The sequence below is a fragment of the Bufo bufo genome, chromosome 4 (assembly GCF_905171765.1).
Source record: "Bufo bufo chromosome 4, aBufBuf1.1, whole genome shotgun sequence".
Taxonomy (NCBI): domain Eukaryota; kingdom Metazoa; phylum Chordata; class Amphibia; order Anura; family Bufonidae; genus Bufo; species Bufo bufo.
Genome location: NC_053392.1, coordinates 228,967,283 through 228,986,054, shown reverse-complemented (window position 1 = coordinate 228,986,054; position 18,772 = coordinate 228,967,283). Strand labels below are relative to the sequence as shown.

The window sequence follows — 18,772 nt, the reverse complement described above, 5'->3', positions numbered from 1 at the left end:
AAAGTATTTCTCTTATAATATTTAGCTAAACTGTATAAATTATAAATTACTGGACCCATGACTAGAGATGAGTGAATTTATGAACAGTTCGATTCGGCTGATTTGCCGAATAAAAAAAAAAAATTGCTTCATGACGAATACCTTCGTCACAAAGCGCATTTTTTTGTAAGTAGTGTGTGCAATGACAGAGAGCTGCAATAGTGCCGCCACCTGTCAATGTACCCCTCAGCTGCCTCGTTCATACATGATCGCGGCATCTGAGTGTAAAAACAGTGTGAAATTAACATAATATATTTTTTTTAAATCAAACTTACCACCTCCATTTGCTCGAGACGGGCCAGTCGCCGCCATCTTGCTTGAAGATCTGGAGAGAAATCTGGAGTGGAATCTTGTGCGGCGCAAGATTATGTCATATGTCACCACGCACGGGATTTTGGCCGAGATCTTCAATCAATATGGAGGCTGGTGGCCCGTCATGAGTAAATGAAGGAGGTAAGTATGAATTTCTTTGTTTTTTACACTATTTCAGGTTAAACCGATTCGCTAACATGAAGCACGAGGAAATCCGGCTTTGAGGCAAATCGAATTTATCCTGAAATTCGGATTGAATTTCACTTCATGGGATTCCATTGGCTCATCTCTACCCATGACATATGCATGAAAACGCATTATCGTACATCTTAAAATGCCTTTGAATCTCTAGTTACATCTACATACATGATGATTCTTTACATACTGTAGCTCTTCACCAGATATCTTTAATTAAATGGGTTCAACATAATTCTAACATTTCACTATCAAAGCAAGTATCCTTTATTTTTAAACTTTCTGCATTCACAGCACAGTTATAATTGTTTGTTTAGAATATTTTGCAATATTTGGTGTGGTGCTACAATGGGTGCTACTTCAGGCAACCATGTTGGAATCCTCTACAGAGACATATTGGACAGCATAGTCCGTTTTGTTTTGTGGAGGCCACTCTGAGTCTTTCTGCATTCTCCTCTGCATCTTTCTGTACTGGCTCTTTGATTTATACTTGAACAATTTCTTTATCCAAAGCCAGAGTTCTCTGTTTTCAAGAAACCACATCTGGGAAAAAAAAGAAATGTAAAAAAGAGTTAGGGTACTAGTTATTCTTTTCCGGTATTGAGTTCCGTCACAGGGGCTCAATACCGGAAAAAAACGCTTCAGTTTTATCCTAATGCATTCTGAATGGAAAGCATTCCATTCAGTATGCATCAGAATGTCTTCAGTTCAGTCCCTTTACGGTATTTGGTGCGGTATGGCATGCTGCAGTTTTTCTCTAGCCAAAATTCCGGAACACTGCATTAATTCCCAATGAAATGTATTAATGCCGGATCAGGTACCAAGTGTTCCGGAAAACCGGATCCAGTTTCCAGGTCTGCGCATGCACAGACCTTTAAAAAATGTGAAAAAAAAAAATACCAGATCCGTTTTGCCGGATGACAACGGAGAGACGGATCGAGAATTTTAATGCATCTGTCAGACGGATCCGCATCCAGATTCGTCTACAAATGATATCCGTTTGAATACGGATTTCCGGATCCGGCAGGCAGTTCCGGTGACGGAACTGCCTGCCTGATCCTCACAACGCAAGTGTGAAAGTACCCTTAGTCATAAATAGAAAAAGGGGCTGGCACTATTGGATATGCAGAATCTAGTGGTAAGCTCTTGAATTAGTAACTTCTTATATTTACTCAACACTCATTCCTTGTTCATACATTAGTGTTGAGCGAATCGAAGCATCCGAAGCGGAGTTCGATCAGAACTTTAGGAAAAAATCCATTTGCCATGAAGCCGAATTTCCTTGCGCTTCATGGTAACAAATTATTTTTTCTACAATGGCAGCTAGAGTTTTCTTAGAAAGAATGGATAAAAAAAATACTCACCTCATCTACTTGCTTGCACAGAGGCAGTCCACTCCTCTCTTGAGTGGAAAAGACCTGCCAAAGGACTTGTGCAGAGTGTGACGATGTCATTGTCACCACGTGATCATGCTGGGTGCATTCGGTGACATCATCACGCTCAGCGTGGCAGGTCTCTTCCACTCAAGAGAGTAGCGGAATGCCTCAGTGCAAGCAGTTGGATGAGGTGAGTGATTTTTTATTTTTTTAAACCCAAAAGTCTATATTGCACTAGTGTATTACTGTTTTTAACGGCCATTAGATAAGGCGACTTCGGTCGAGGCAGCCGCTAAAAACTGCCCCATTGATGGGCTGAATAGGGTTTTAACATATCGATTTGTGAAGAAGTAATTTGTAAAAATTACATTTCTTATCAAACTTCGGCGAAGCTGCTAAATCAAATTGTTCAACACGCTCATCTCAATCATACATAATATATATATATATACATATATATATATATATATTTATATAGCGAAGACGGACCGGCAATTACTTTCTTGATGATATGAAGAGACGTTTATTCAAGGCATAATAGCATCATTAGTGACTAGTTTCGGCTCATTATATAATGCCATGCAAACACTAAGGATTTGTAGTGGTGTTTTAAGACAGTTTCCTAACTTTTGTGTTTTTTTTTTTTTATATAGCAGCATGATGATGCTATTATTCCTTGAATAAACGTCTCTTCATATCATCAAGAAAATGAGTGCCGATCCTTCTTTGCTATATATACTAGTGGGACGCCTTCCCTGGATGCGTGCACCACGTGCAAACCGCAGTGCTGACCCATCTTCTTCAATTATCATACATAATAGTGATTTGTCTTAGTAATTGACTATGCTTTTCAATCCAGTTGGGGCTGCGAGATCCCAGCCAATGGTGCTAAACATAAATTCTATTGAAATATGTTTTGTCAATAAAGTCTATAGACACATCAGCCCATATGCTGATTTTGTACCACAGACAATTGAACTTTGGCTGTCAAGGAGTGTATCAGATTTATAACAGTTAATAACACTGATGAAGACTTATAAGTGCTTGTAAGTTTTGCAAGTGGGCATTTTATTAGGTGGGGTAGGCACAATCATCAAGGTCTATTGGTCCACACTTTGCGGTCTCCTGGCAAATCCCAACCTACTACTTGGCCACAAAGGTTCTTTTGTATTTAAACATTAAATAGACAACTGCTGTATACAGTAAGTATATAGATGTCTGTTTTTCCACTTTCTGTTATATTTTATAGATATGTACGCTATATTACCTAATGGCATGATATAGTGTGAAATTCAATATTGTATTGTTTGAATTGGTCGTAGCAAATGACTGATGAATAACATACTCCAAAAAGAATTACCTACCTCTGCAATATATGACACAATAAGTAGTACAATGACCATAATCAAGATGTTCACTCTCCAGTAATATGGGGTACAGACAAGCTGAATGATTAAAAATACATGAGTGAGCTTTGTGTTATACAAAAATAATCAATAAATCAAAAACATAAATGCTTCTAACGTTTTTAAATGCTAAGCTTGGATGAGGGTAAACATGTCATGGTTGGGAAAGAGGAGGGAGAGCCACTGAGACCAGCACAGGCAGTGGGGGTGTTATATATCTGAGTCTCTAATCAGACAAAAAAGAAAGGCTATAGCTATGAAAGTTAGACGTAACAAATCCAGATGTAATTGTAATCTAGGGAAGAATATTGTGATTAAAATACTTGAAGGGTTTCTGTCATCAGAAAAATCGTTATGTATCTTGCTGACATTAGCGATGTGCTAATGTCAGCAGAACATAACTGTATGATTTTTAACTCCCTGCCGTTGCCGTTTAACTCCCGCCGTTCCCCCAAAATAAAGTCTTTTATAATATGCTAATGAGCCTCTAGGAGCTACTGGGGCATTGCTGCAGCACCTAGAGGCTCCGTCTGCTCACGTTTTGGCACGCCCATGTCCAGTTGATTGATGTCCTAGTTCTCCTCTGTGCCTGTGAAATCCCGCACCTGCGCCGTCCCGTTTAGTATTCTGCGCAGGCACAGTGAGTGAATCCGGCAGCAGGAGAGCATCCTTCACTCACTGTGCCTGCGCCAAATACTAAACGAGACGGCGCAGGTGCAGGATTTTACGGGCACATGGGAGAACTAGGACTTCAATCAACTGGACATGGGCGTGCCAAAATGTGAGCAGACGGAGCCTCTAGGTGCTGCAGCAACGCCCCAGTAGCACCTAGAGGCTCATTAGCATATTATGAAAGTCTTTATTTTGAGGGAACAGCGGCAGGCAGGGAGTTAAAAATCATACAGTTATGTTCTGCTGACATTAACACATCGCTAATGTCAGCCAGATACATAATGATTTTTCTGATGGCAGAAACCCTTTAATCAAAGTTGATGTTTCCAACAGAGAGCAGTCTCATGTTGAGTCATAGGCATAACATTTCAAGGGGGTGGAATGAGTAGAGATAAAGTATAAGACAAGAACCAGTCTATGGGTTTATGGTGGCAACCAGAGCCAGACTGGGACCAAAAAGTAGCCCTAGAACACAAACCCCACCAGCCTACATTGCACCCACCCCCATATTGCAGCCCTCATTACTCCATTCAATATGTAAACCCCAACATCAATACAGGAAGGAAAACAGAAGACAAACATACATTTGTGATAGATGGGCACAATATACAGTATTCTTGATTTTAAAAAAATGTGCGCAAAGAGCTTCTACTTTTCATATAGGAAGTATAGCAGTAATGCAGTTTACATTTATTCACGTTTTCTATGTTTGCATGTGTCTTTGTGCATAAAGTAGTGCACTGCTACTTCTAGTCTTTTTTGCTTTTGCATTGCAGCCATGGTAGCATGTACATGAACTAGCTTTATATATAGTTTGGAGATGCTGGTCTAACTCTGTTTTCCAGTAATACAGCTGATATGTGCAGGACATCCTATGATGGCTAACTTTCTGCTCTCCAGCTGTGGTAAAACTACAACTCCCAAGATACACAATTGCTTGGCTGTTCTCAGAACTCCATAGAAATGAATGGAGCATGCATGGAGTCGTAGTTTCACCACAGCTGGAGTTCCAGCTGTTGAGCTCATGGCAGGGCTTCCAACTGCCATTTTCAGCAGGATACTGCAGGCTCACACCCAGCAAGAATTTCCCAGGAGAGTCTTCAACAGACAAACATTTTATTGGCTGCCCGGTCACCAGATGTATCACCAAGCATTTATGGGACCAGCTGGCAGCTTCGGCAACCTACAAGTGTGCAGGGTCTACACGCCCAGCTGCAATATCTGTGAGCTAATGTGCCACAGAATACCTTACAGAACATATATGTCTCCATGCTAAGCCATATCTTAACTTGTATCCAGGCCATAGGTGGACCAATAGGGTACTAGAGCCTTCTTTCGATTGTAAAGTTTTCCCCAATAAACCTATCGCTCTAATATTGTAATCACTTATACATATCATTATTATAAATGTATTGCTGCTACTTCATGCCTCCTGGAGTTTCAAATATCTAACTCTTGCAATCAGATGGTCTGATGAGGTCTTTTTGACCAAAAACGTTAACACTTTTTATCTGATCTGCTGATAAGGTTTCACACCAATGTCACATTTTTTTTATTTATTTTTTACTAAAAACAGGCACAGAAAGTTGTTACATATTGGATAAGTAATTATATAATGCCATGCAAACACTAAGGATTTGTAGTGGTGTTTTAAGACAGTTTCCTAACTTTTGTGTTTTTTTTTTTTTTTTTTTATATAGCAGCATATTCTGGATGTGTTTTGTTTCGGTCTCTATAGGAAAAAAAAAAGTCTGAGAAAACACCACCTCAAAAACGCTTGTGAGAAATGCATTAAGTGTGACAGAACTCTAAGGCCTCTTTCACACGGGCGTTGCGGGTGCGTTACGGGAACACCCGCGATTTTTCCGCACGAGTGCAAAACATTGTAATGCGTTTTGCACTCGCGTGAGAAAAATCTTGCGTGTTTGGTACCAAAACCCGAACTTTTTCACAGAAGTTCGGGCTTGGGATTGGTGTTCTGTAGATAGTATTATTTTCCCTTATAACATGGTTATAAGGGAAAATAATAGCATTCTGAATACAGAATGCATAGTAAAACATCGCTGGAGGGGTTAATAAAAAATAAAAATAAAATTAACTCACCTTAGTCCACTTGTTCGCGGCCCGGCATCTCCTTCTGGCTTCATCTGATCTCTGTGCAGCAACAGGACCTTTGGTGACGTCATTCCAGTCATCACATGATCCATCACCATGGTAAAAGATCATGTGACGTACCATGTGATGACCGGAGTGATGTCATCAAAGGTCCTGTAACTGTATTTAATGCTCACCACAGGTCCTATTCAACAAAGGAGACAGAAGGAGATGCCGGCTACACGATCAAGTGGACTAAGGTGAGTTAAATTATTATTTTTTTTTTTTTTAACCCCTCCAGCCCTATTGTACTATGCATTCTGTATTCAGAATGCTATTATTTTCCCTTATAACCATGTTATAAGGGAAAATAATAATGATCGGGTCTCCATCCCGATCGTCTCCTAGCAACCGTGCGTGAAAATCGCACCGCATCCGCACTTGCTTGCGGATGCTTGCGATTTTCACGCAACCCCTTTCTCTTCTATGGGGCCTGCGTTGCGTGAAAAACGCAGAATATAGAGCATGCTGCGATTTTCACGCAACGCATAAGTGATGCGTGAAAATCACCGCTCATCTAAACAGCCCCATAGAAATGAATGGGTCGGTATTCAGTGCGGGTGCAATGCGTTCACCTTACGCATCACATCCGCGCGGAACACTCGCCCGTGTGAAAGGGGCCTAAGACATGGCAGTTTTTTTTGCCAGTATTTGGCCAGTGATTTGCATCAGTGACTGTAGGTAGGGTTAAAAAGGGTAAAAAAAAAAAAAGGCCTCTGAGTGAATTCCAATAAAAGAACATTTCATTTTCTAATTGGAGTGTGTGGATATTTATGCTAAAATTTGACAGATTGGGAACCTACTACCAGCGGCCCCCATGCTTAAAGGGGCTATCCAACCCCTATAATGACTTCCCTAATGCCCGGCACCTGTGTTGCTTCTGATCCCTGCACGGCTGCCGATGTATCTCCCAGTCATGCGGATGAAAAAATCCAGCGACAGGTGGGGGGAGGGGCATGGTGGCAGAGGAGTCATCCAATAGCAGGCCGTGATGGGTACAAGCTAAGGAGGTGCATCCCCATTGCAACCTGCTATTGGATTCCCCATCCCGTTCGTCCCCGTTACCGGATGTTTTGATCCACATGACAGGGAGATGCGATCAGGATGCGATCAGGAGTGTCGCAGGTGCCGGGGAGCCGGGTAAGTATAACCTATAGGAGTGGCCGGGCATTAGGGGAGTTCATTATAGGGGTTGGATAACCCCTTTAAACAGAATGTCATGATTTACTAGAAATGTAAGTTATGACTCTGTACAGTGGTGACATTTGTTTGACTAAATATAAGAACAGCAAAGTATTACTTGGAATCTTATTATATACAGAATTATGTTATGAGTAAAATACTTGAAAAATAAAATCTAATTTTAGCTTTGCTCATTTATTTCAATGTTAGTAAAGAATAATAATTTTTGAAGTAAAGAGGTTTTCAGAGATTTTAATACTGGTGACCTATCCAGTTGATCGGTGGGTTCCCGAGTGTTGGAAGCCCACTAATCAGCTGTTTGAGAAGGCAGCGGCGGTTTCAGTAGCCCGGTGGCCTTCTCTCAGCTTTCCCTAGGCCAGTGATGACACGTTCATCGGTCATGTGGCCAAGGTGCGATACCAAGCACAGGTGCTATGCAATGTAGAACACTGTGCTTAGTAAGCAGGGAGAAGGACACGGTGCTCACAGGAGCACCAGTGCCTTCTCAAACAGGTGAACGGCGGGGGTCCCGGGATGTCAGACCTCCACTGATCAGATACTGATGACCTATCCAGGGGATAGGATAGGTCATCAGTATTAAAATCTTGGAAAACTCTTTTAATGTAATGCTATCACTGAATTATGAGTATATTTTCTAAAAAAAAACTTTACCTCCATAGCGGTGTAAACTGTGTCAATATCAGCAAAAAGGAGAAATAAACCAACGATAGTTAGCACGGTGATCACAATTGACAGTAGATCTGGAAGAAAAATAATTTACCACCATTTATTAAAGTGTGTATGACAAGTTGTGGAAGAAATATTTTATGAGCAATGATTGATGGACATCAACAAAGGCTCCAGAGTGAGTCAGTGTTGTAGACAGTAGAGAGATATGCCCATAGCAAAGATCCAGTTAGGATCCCTATTATGGTGCTGGGTTTGATAATCATTCTAGAAAAGCCTGATGTCTGTTTCCCCCTCCACACTCTTTCCATGACCCTCAAGCCAATTCCTCACTGCGTGTGGGCAGCTTCATTGGCTAACACTTTGATGCATACACCCTTAGGCTTCATTCACACAGTCAGTGTTTGGTCAGTGATTTCCATCAGTGATTGTGAGCCAAAACCAGGAGTGGATCCTACACAGACATAAGGTAGAAGGGAAAGATCTGCACCTGTTCTGTGTTTTGGACCCGCACTTGGTTTTGGCTCAAAATCACTGATGGAAATCACTGAATAAACACTGACTGTGCGAATAAGGCCTTAGGTTAAGGTCAAGTGACTACTACTGTATGGAGTCTATGCAGTTGCATAAAATTATACATTCCTTAATCACAGATTTTTTATGCTATACCACGACATCCTTCATTTGCCCCTCAAGTGTGCCTTGGAACCAATGAAGAAAGATAGACTCTGCGAGGCACAACAAGCGCAATGAGAACCGCCATACAGCCACAAGCTGCAAATACATATAACATAGTCGGAGACAGCGTGCACAACATGCATAATCGCTAATCTTATACTACACCACGCTAATCTTATACTACATCGCTAATCTTATACTGACGCAGATGGTGCAGGAGCAAGGGAAGAAACTCCGAACTTTTGATTTAGGACAAGGTTCTTCCATTCCTCAGGCCTCCAGTCCGCATTTAGAGCCCCAGATTTAGCTTCCTGAACCCTTTTCTGGAGACCGGAAGAAGTTTCTTTCCTTTAAGGTAAATTGTAAACTTTATTTCCGTTTGCGCCCCGTGTCCTCTGGCCCCGAGAGTCAACGCGTGGGCATTGTCATTTCCCGATTATAGGGTGATCCCCAGCAGTGGGCATTCTCTTTACCAGCTGACGCCAGTTGTTTAGCATCAGTAGAGGTTTTTTTTCAGGCCTTGGGTACCCTGTATGATGAACCATACAGGGCACTTGTAGCCGATACTGCCCTAAAGGCACTGTTTCAGGGCAATCTACCTGTGGAGGAGTAATGCACCCAATTTAGAAGGTGGTGTGTTCCCTCAGGGTGGAATGAACCAGCCCTTAAGAGTCAGTTCAGGTCAGGTCTGTCTGATAACTTAAAGGATCTTCTAGTGAGTTATCAGCTTCCAGAGACTCTAGAGGAGATGATGACCCTTGTTGTCCGACTTGACTGACGGGTTAGACAGAGACGACAGGAACGACGGTTCTCTTCTCAGATGGTGGTCCAGCCTGAGGTCTATCCCAGGAACAATGCTGAGGTCTCTTCCGAAGAACCCACACAGGTCGGCATGACCCGAGGGAATCTGTGCCGCAGACGTGGAGTGTGTTTTTACTGCGGAGATCCTGACCATTCTCCCAAGGCAACGTAAAGACCAGGTACACCCTGATATTATGAAATGTAAGCTTTTGGTACTTATAACAAGATCTCTGGGGGGTAATAAATGTCTGGGTAAGGCCTTTATTGACTCTGGCTCAGTGGCCAGCTTTATTGATATTTAGTACTCTATAAGACTGGGTATTCCAATTTTTGTTCTATCTACACCTATCATCATGGCTATTGACGCCACTCCGCTGGTAGGTGGTACGGTGAGGTCGTGTACCTCAGAGATTTCTTTAACGGTGGGTGTGTGCCACTCTGAGAAATGTTCCCTCTTAGTCCCGGAAAACTTACTGGTCGAGGTGGTACTAAGCTTGCCTTGGCTCCAATTACACAACCCCACTATAGATTGGTCCAGGGGGGAGTTGGTGAAATGGGGACCTAAGTGCGACTCGTGCTTGTCTGTGATACAGGCTGGGGTCTCAGTAGAATCTGATACATTACCCACAGTCATTAAAGAATATTCTGATGTGTTCTCATCACCAACTCCGGAGGTTCTACCACCCCATAGACCTTATGATTGCGCCATAGAATTAGTAGAGGGTGCCAGGTTTCCTATGGGGCGTATTTATAATCTTTCTAAGCCCGAACGCAAGGCCATGGAGGATTATATTAAGGAAAGCCTCATTAAGGGGCACATTAGACCTTCTGTCTCTCCTATGGGGGCGGGGTTTTTCTTCGTTAAGAAGAAGGATGGTGGTCTTAGGCCTTGTATCGAATACCGGAAATTAAATAAGATTACTATCCAGAATAGATACTCTCTCTCATTGATTCTGGATTTATTTAGCCAGGTACTGGGGGCAACCTGGTTTTCTAAAATTGACCTGAAAGGGGCATATAATCTAATCCGAATCAAGGAGGGAGACGAATGGAAGACGGCGTTCAGTACTCCGGCAGGACACTTTGAATATCAGGTTATGCCTTTTGGACTCAGCAATGCCCCAGCTGTGTTCCAAAACTTCATGAACAATATTCTCAGGGAGTTCTTAGGAATCTGGAGAAAATATCAAAATGTCGTCAAGATAGACAATGACAAATTTATATTTGTCATTGTCTATCTTGACGACATTTTGATATTTTCTCCTGATTTCAAATCTCATGTGCTTTATGTTAGACAAGTAATGGAGGTGTTGAGGGAGAATCAGTTATCCGCTAAACAAGAGAAATGTGTCTTTGGTGTACAGGAGATACTATTTCTAGGTCATGTCCTGACTCCTCACGCCGTCAAAATGGATCCTGGTAAGGTACTAGCAATTAAGGAATGGGTAAGGCCTTCATCCTTAAAGGCCTTACAACGTTTCTTAGGTTTTGACAATTACTACCGTAAATTCATTAGGAATTTTTCAGTAATTGCTAAACCGTTGACTGACTTCACTAAGAAAGGGGCAGATTTGGAGGATTGGTCTACTGAGGCCATTACTTCATTTGAAACCCTAAAGAAGGCATGCAGTAGCGCTCCCATTCTGATCCAGCCAGATCAGGAGAGACCTTTTATTGTGGAGGTGGATGCGTCCGAGGATGGGGCAGGAGCGGTCCTTTCACAAGGTCCTGCTAGCCTTACTAACCTGAGACCTTGTGCCTTCTTTTCCAGAAAATTTTCTCCCACCGAGAGAAACTACGACATAGGGAATCAGGAGTTGCTGGCCATTAAATGGGCATTTGAGGAGTGGAGGCATTTTCTGGAGGGGGCAAGACATTGTGTAACTGTTGTCACTGACCATAAGAACCTAATGTTTCTCGAGTCTGCTAAGAGGTTGAATCCCCGTCAGGCCAGATGGGCACTGTTTTTTACTCGTTTTGAATTCTCCATTACTTTCAGGCCTAGAAGTAAAAACGTGAAGGCTGATGCATTATCTCGGAGCTTCCATGCTTTTCAGCCTACAGCGACACCACCTGAATCTACCCTACCAGCAAATATCTTTGTAGCAGCCTTAACCCAGGATATCTTGGCTCTCATTAAGGCTGAACAACATCTGGCACCTGCATCCACCCCAACAGATAAGTTGTTTGTTCCCATACAATTTCGTCTCCAGCTGTTGGGTGAGTGTCATGATTCTGCCTTTTGTGGACATCCGGGTATTGAGGACACCAAGGAGCTGGTTTCTAGATCATATTGGTGGCCCACTCTAACTAGGGATGTCAAGGTCTAAGACACCTAGGACTCGCCCTGCTGGTTACCTACGACCCCTACCCTTTCCCAGTAGACCCTGGTCCCATATCTCGATGGACTTTATTAGTGACCTGCCGCCGGCGGAGGGTAAGACTGTGGTTTGGTTAGTGGTCGATAGGTTTAGCAAGATGGTTCATTTTATTCCCCTGTCTAAACTCCCGAATGCCAAAACCCTGGCGTCTATTTTTGTGAAAAAGATTGTACGGTTACATGGTATCCCGGAAAATATTGTATCTGACAGGGGTGTGCAGTTTGTGTCCAAGTTTTGCAGGGCTTTCTGTCAGAAATGCCAGATTTAGTTGTCTTTTTCGTCCGCCTACCACCCGGAGAGTAATGGGCAGACTGAACGCCTTAATCAGTCTGTGGAACAATTATTGAGGTTGTATGTTGCTGATGACCAGCAATTATGGGTGAAATACCTTCCGTTGGCTGAATTTGCTTTGAATAACCGTGTTAATTCTTCCCCTTTCTTTTGTAACCATGGTTTCCATCCCCGGTTTCATTCTGGGTAATCCATCTCCTCCTCTAACCCCGAGGCGGATATGGTCTCCTCTGAACTGAACAGTTTGGGCTCGGGTTCAATCGAACCTAGAAAAGGCTCAAAGTACTCAGAAAGCCAAGGCCGATAGGAGACGTTCTAAAAGGGGGTGAACTTTCAGGTTGGGGATAAGGTGTGGTTGTCCTCCAAGAATCTCTCTCTCAAGGTAGCTTCTAGAAAACGTGCTCCTCGTTTTATTGGACCGTATAAGATCACGGAGTTGATTAATCCGGTATCGTTTAGGTTGGAGCTGCCCGAGTCATTCCACATTCACCATGTGTTTCATAAATCTCTACTTAAAAATTATTTTGAACCTGTTGTACCATCGAAAGCCACGCCTCCGCCGATTCTTGTTAATGATGCTGTCGAGTATGTGGTGTCTAAGATAGTGGATGTCAGGAGAGTGCATAATTCCTTACAGTACCTGATTCACTGGAAGGGGTATGGACCCGAAGAGAGATCTTGGATACCTGCTAGGAAAGTTCATGCTCCTAGACTGGTTTGAAAATTTCATTTAGAACATCCTGAAAGGCCGTTACCCAAAGTCTTGGGTCCGGTGGCCCCGCATAAGAGGAGGGGTACTGTCACGGGACGCCGAGGCGCTTGCTCTCCTCAGCGCCGTCGGCATTCCGTCTCTGTGCAGGAGCGAGGACACGCACAGCTTCCTAGTCTCCTAGGTGATAGGAGGCGGGACGGACTGGCCGCGCACGTCTCCTCCGCGCGGCCGGCGTCCTCAGTTCCCCCGGCAACCAGGGGAGGTCTGAGCACCGAGCTGGGCACTCGGTGCGCAGCTGTATTCACTACTGTGGGGTCATGTGGCGCTGGCCACGTCACATGACCTCAGCTTGCCAGTATTTAACAGGCAGGCTTCTGGCCGCAGGTTGCCTGTTAATTAGGTTCATTGCGATTTTGGTTACCTGGCATACTTACCTGCTCCTGTGTTCCCTAAAGATCCTCTGCCTGCTCCTCCTGTACTGCGCTGCTCTCCTGGTATTCTGACCCCGGCTTTCACCTGATGATTCTTTGCGGACTTCCGTTGACTTCATTACTCTCCTGGTGTTTTGACCCCGGCTTCTCCTGACTATTCTCTGCTTATGCTTTTGTACTGCGTTGTTCTCTTGGTATTGAACCGGTCCGTTCACTATCCGTTATTTGTCTTGTCTGTCCTCCCAGCACGTATTCTAAGCTAGGGACTGCCGTCCAGTTGTCCCCTGTCATCAGGACTTGCGAGGCAAATAGGCGGGGTGAGGGTGGAGCGCAGTGGTCACTATCCTCCCCCTGCTTGTGTGTGTGTGTGTGTGTGTGTGTGTATGTGACCGTTACACTGTTGGTAGAAATACATGGAGGCAAAAACAATAATAAGCCACCTAATATACCACAGTCCACAGAAAATCAACGGCAAATCATAATGAGGTTGTTATTATGGGGGGACTTCAACTACCCAGATATAGACTAGGAAACTGAAACCTGTACATCTCATAAAGGAAACAGGTTCTTGGCAATAACCAAAGGCAATTATCTTTCCCAACTGGTTAAAGAGCCGATAGAGGGACAGCCATACTGGACTTAGTATTAACCAATAGACCTGACAGAACAACAGATGTGCAGGTTGGGGGACACCTGGGAAATAGTGACCATAAAGTAATAACCTTCCAATTGTCATTCAAAAAATTGTTTCTTCATAAAGGAACAAAAATACCAAACTTAAAAAAAACTAAATTTAGCCAACTAAGAGAGGCCATAGGCCTAACTAACTGGGACAAAGCGCTAAAAAATAAAAATACAGCCACAAAATTGGATATTTTTAAAAGTATAAATCACAGAAAAAATGCACCAAACAGATATGCCACTGACTATACTGGCTAGTCATAAATGCAGATATTAAATGCTGAGACTTTCGCCAATATATTCCTGTCAGGAAAATATCGGAGCCCATCATGCACCACGTCACTCAGCATGGCAAAGGGTCCTACCACTACGCTATCTATGGTGTGAACAAGGTCTGAAGGTGATGTAATCCATCTCACAGCCAAGCTTCCACACAACCGCCTAGCAGGACAACTAGTGCAATGTGAACAAAGCCAGACTGTAAGCCACACGTGGTGCATGATGGGCTCCGATATTTTCCTGACAGGAATATATTGGCGAAAGTCTCAGCTTTTAACATCTGCATTTATGACTAGCCAGTATAGTCAGTGGCATATCCATTTGGTGCATTTTTTCTGTGATTTATATGGTTATATTTTCATCCGCACAATGCTCCGTTTTGTGTAGGATGCCTTTGTGGTGCATGTGGACCGCGCCAACATCCTCCACCGTATGCATTTTTTGCTGGGGATAGTCGTTTGCTGCGGTCCACATGCGGTGGGGCTGCTCCCTCAATGAAAACCACGCTACAGTGTTAGGGGTTGAGCAGCTCCTCCAGAATTGCCACTATATTTGTGTTTTTGTCTTGTCTTATATGTAGTGTATGTGCCTTTACCTGGCATTCAAACACTCTTTTGCACCTGGTAACCTCCATCACATGGTCTGATATGGGTGTGGCTTACAGTCTGGCTTTGTTCACATTGCACTAGTTGTCCTGCTAGGCGGTTGTGTGGAAGCTTGGCTGTGAGATGGATTACATCACCTTCAGACCTTGTTCACACCATAGTTAGCATAGTGGTAGGACCCTTTGCCATGCTGAGTGACCGTGACGTGGTGCATGATGGGCTCCGATATTTTCCTGACAGGAATATATTGGCGAAAGTCTCAGCTTTTAATATCTGCATTTATGACTAGCCAGTATAGTCAGTGGCATATCCGTTTGGTGCATTTTTTCTGTGATTTATATGATTATATTTTCATCCGCACAATGCTCTGTTTTGTGTAGGATGCCTTTGTGGTGCATGTGGACCGTGCCGACATCCTCCACCGTATGCATTTTTTGCTGGGGATAGTCGTTTGCTGCGGTCCACATACGGTGGGGCTGCTCCCCCAATGAAAAACACGCTACAGTGTTAGGGGTTGAGCAGCTCCTCCAGAATTGCCACTATATTTGTGTTTTTGTCTTTGATTTTTAAAAGTATCCTAAAATCTAATTGTGAGAGGTACGTTCCTTATGGGAATAAATGACAAATAGAAAACATTTAAATCACTAAAACAGGAGGTTGGCGAGGAAGCATTGAAAAACTATAATAAAAAAATTGAATATGTATTTTCTTCAATTATATAAATGGTAAAAAGTATAAATCTGAAGGTGTCAGCCCTTTACAGAGTAATGAGGGGGTAGATGCAGAGAGCGATGAGGAGAAAGCAAAGATATTAAATATTTTTTTCTCCACTGTATTCACTGAGGAAAATAAACTGTCAGATGAAATGCAGAATGTAAAAGTAAATTCCCCATTAAAAGTGTCCTGTCTGGGGCGGAGCTTGGCCGCAGACGTGGATGGCTGTGTGAAACCTCGGCTCCTCCGCACCTAGGCGATTAAAACCACACCTTAAGCAGTGAACCACTCTAAAATGGTCAAGTACGGCAGAGAAAGAGGACTAGACCCTCCAGACACGCTGAGAACTCAGAAGAGTCAACAGGCTATGCAGTGATTCTTTCCAAAAAAAGCTCTCCACTCACCAGGCACCGGCTCTAAGATGGCGGCGGCAGCAGCATGCGCTGAGGAAGGAGAGGAATCGAAAGCAGACAGCTGTCAGGGTGAAGCAGCAGAGACTCGGGACCCCTCACCGGTGTCGAAGTCCTTCCTAACCAAGGTACTAGGGGAGGCACTAGAGAAAGCAAAAAGGCCAGTGCTGGCCGAACTATCCGACATAAAATCGGAACTTGCACAAATAGGGCACAGAGTTGAGACTCTGGAAACCGCAGCCCCGGAGTTAGTGACGCACTCCATGGGAATGGCGGAATACCTTGACATGTATATTGCTGAGCTCAACAGAGCAATGTTAATGTTGGAGGACCAAAAAAACAGCAGCAGAAGGCATAACATCCGCATTAAAAGGCTGCCAGAGTCCTGGGCCTCTGAGAGGCTGCGTAAGGTGGCGATGGAAATATTTGCTGACCTGTTAGGCCAGGAACCAGCTGCTTCGATAGTAATTGAATGCATACACAGGGCCCTGAGACCCCTGCCGAAGCCGAACAAGAGACCCAGGGATGTTGTCTGTGGCTTGCTCTCTTATGTGGACACTGCCCGCATTATGTCTTCAGCTAGAGAAAGAAGACAGATTACATATGATGGGAGGACATTGCACTATACCAAGATATTGCACCCTCCTCCTCTACTAGAAGCCTTAAGGGCGCAAAAAATTCCATGTACGTGGCTGTACCCCTTTGGCATCTCAATTCTAAAAAATGGGAGACGTATAGCTGTTCACACCCCAGAAGACCCGGAGAAAGCATGGGAGACCATAGGAATACAACCGATTGAAGTCCCCTCGTGGATGCCGATAATCCAGTCAACAAACCTCCTGCAACTTACACAAGTGGAGCCCTGGAGGAAAGTCTCGAGAGCAAAGACCAAAACAACCAAGACGCCGACCAGAGCACACTCTCCCCCACCCTGAAGACGGATCAAGGGAATAAGAATCACTAAATAACAGGACAGGCCTAATTGTTTCATGGCTTCCACCAGACTGAGCAGAGACTGTCTACGTGGATAACCTGGTCCGTGAATTTGGGCCCACATTACAGGGTTACAGTTACCCGATTATCTTTACCAGTTTTGAAAAACATTTCAGCTCATTACTGAAGTGTCATTTGTGTATCCCCTACATGTTCTCAGCTGTAGTTTCTACTCACATATTTGACTGGAAGCCTACATACCCTTTTTAGACCTATGAACGTCCCACCCCTTCCGTACCCCTATATTACCCAGAGAAGGAAACAGATAAAAATAGTAAGGTCACTAACCATAACCTTATACATAGCTTGGTTGACACGCTTGGGGACAAACGACCAAGCCTAGTTTCTTATCTACACCCCTAGAATACCCCCCCTCTTTTAGCTGACTGCGATAACACTTCTCTGTTGAAGGATACTCTCCTTCGTATTTTTTGGCACATGCAGTCAGGTCCATAAATATTGGGACATCAACACAATTCTAACATTTTTGGCTCGATACACCACCCCAATGGTTTTGAAATGAAACTAACAAGATGTGCTTTAACTGCAGACTGTCAGCTTTAATGTGAGGGTATTTACATCTAAATCAGGTGAACGGTGTAGGAATTTAAACAGTTTGCATATGTGCCTCACACTTGTTAAGGGACCAAAAGTATTGGGACAATTGCCCAGGTGTGTGCTATTCCCTCATTATCCCAATTACAATGAGCAGATAAAAAGGTCCAGAGTTCATTTCAAGTGTGCTATTTGCATTTGGAATCTGTTGCTGTCAACTCTCAAGATGAGATCCAAAGAGCTGTCACTATCAGTGAAGCAAGCCATCATTAGGCTGAAAAAACAAAACAAACCGATCAGAGAGATAGCAAAAACATTAGGCGTGGCCAAAACAACTGTTTGGAACATTCTTACAAAGAAGGAACGCACCGGTGAGCTCAGCAACACCAAAAGACCCGGAAGACCACGGAAAACAACAGTGGTGGATGACCGAAGAATTCTTTCCCTGGTGAAGAAAACGCCCTTCGCAACAGTTGGCCAGATCAAGAACACTCTCCAGAAGGTAGGTGTATGTGTGTCAAAGTCAACAATCAAGAGAAGACTTCACCAGAGTGAATACAGAGGGTTTACCACAAGATGTAAACAATTGGTGAGCCTCAAAAACAGGAAGGCCAGATTAGAGTTTGTCAAATGACATCTAAAAAAGCCTTCAGAGTTCTGGAACAACATCCTATGGACAGATGAGACCCAGATCAACTTGTACCAGAGTGACGGGAAGAGAAGAGTATGGAGAAGGAAAGGAACTGCTCATGACCCTAAGCATACCACCTCATCAGTGAAGCATGGTGGTGATAGTATCATGGCATGGGCATGTATGGCTGCCAATGGAACTGGTTCTCTTGTATTTATTGATGATGTGACTGCTGACAAAAGCAGCAGGATGATTTTTTAAGTGTTTCTGCTCATATTCAGCCAAATGCTTCAGAACTCATTGGACGGCACTTCACAGTGCAGATGGACAATGACCCAAAGCATACTGCAAAAGCAACCCAAATTTTTTTCTAAGGGAAAGAAGTGGAATGTTATGCAATAGCCAAGTCAATAACCTGACCTGAATCCGATTGAGCATGCATTTCACTTGCTGAAGACAAAACTGAAGGGAAAATGACCCAAGAACAAGCAGGAACTGGCAGAGGGATGAAACCCAGCGTCTGGTGATGTCTATGCGTTCCAGACTTCAGGCTGTAATTGACTGCAAAGGATTTGCAACCAACTATT

General features: G+C 43.5%; 1 protein-coding gene across 2 annotated transcripts in view; it reads right to left on the bottom strand.

Annotated features, from left to right (window-relative positions):
- Positions 1-438: 438 nt before the first annotated feature.
- The window catches only part of LOC120997972 (probable cation-transporting ATPase 13A4), a 458,422-nt gene continuing 440,088 nt past the window's right edge, over positions 439-18,772 (bottom strand). For both annotated transcript variants that reach the window (XM_040428359.1, XM_040428360.1), the window contains exons 28-30: positions 8,009-8,097; positions 3,287-3,367; positions 439-1,089 (exon numbers count right to left, since the gene is read on the bottom strand). In XM_040428359.1, coding sequence (XP_040284293.1) covers positions 907-1,089; positions 3,287-3,367; positions 8,009-8,097 — 353 coding nt within the window. In that variant the 3' untranslated portion in view covers positions 439-906. The remainder of the gene's footprint in view (positions 1,090-3,286; positions 3,368-8,008; positions 8,098-18,772) is intronic.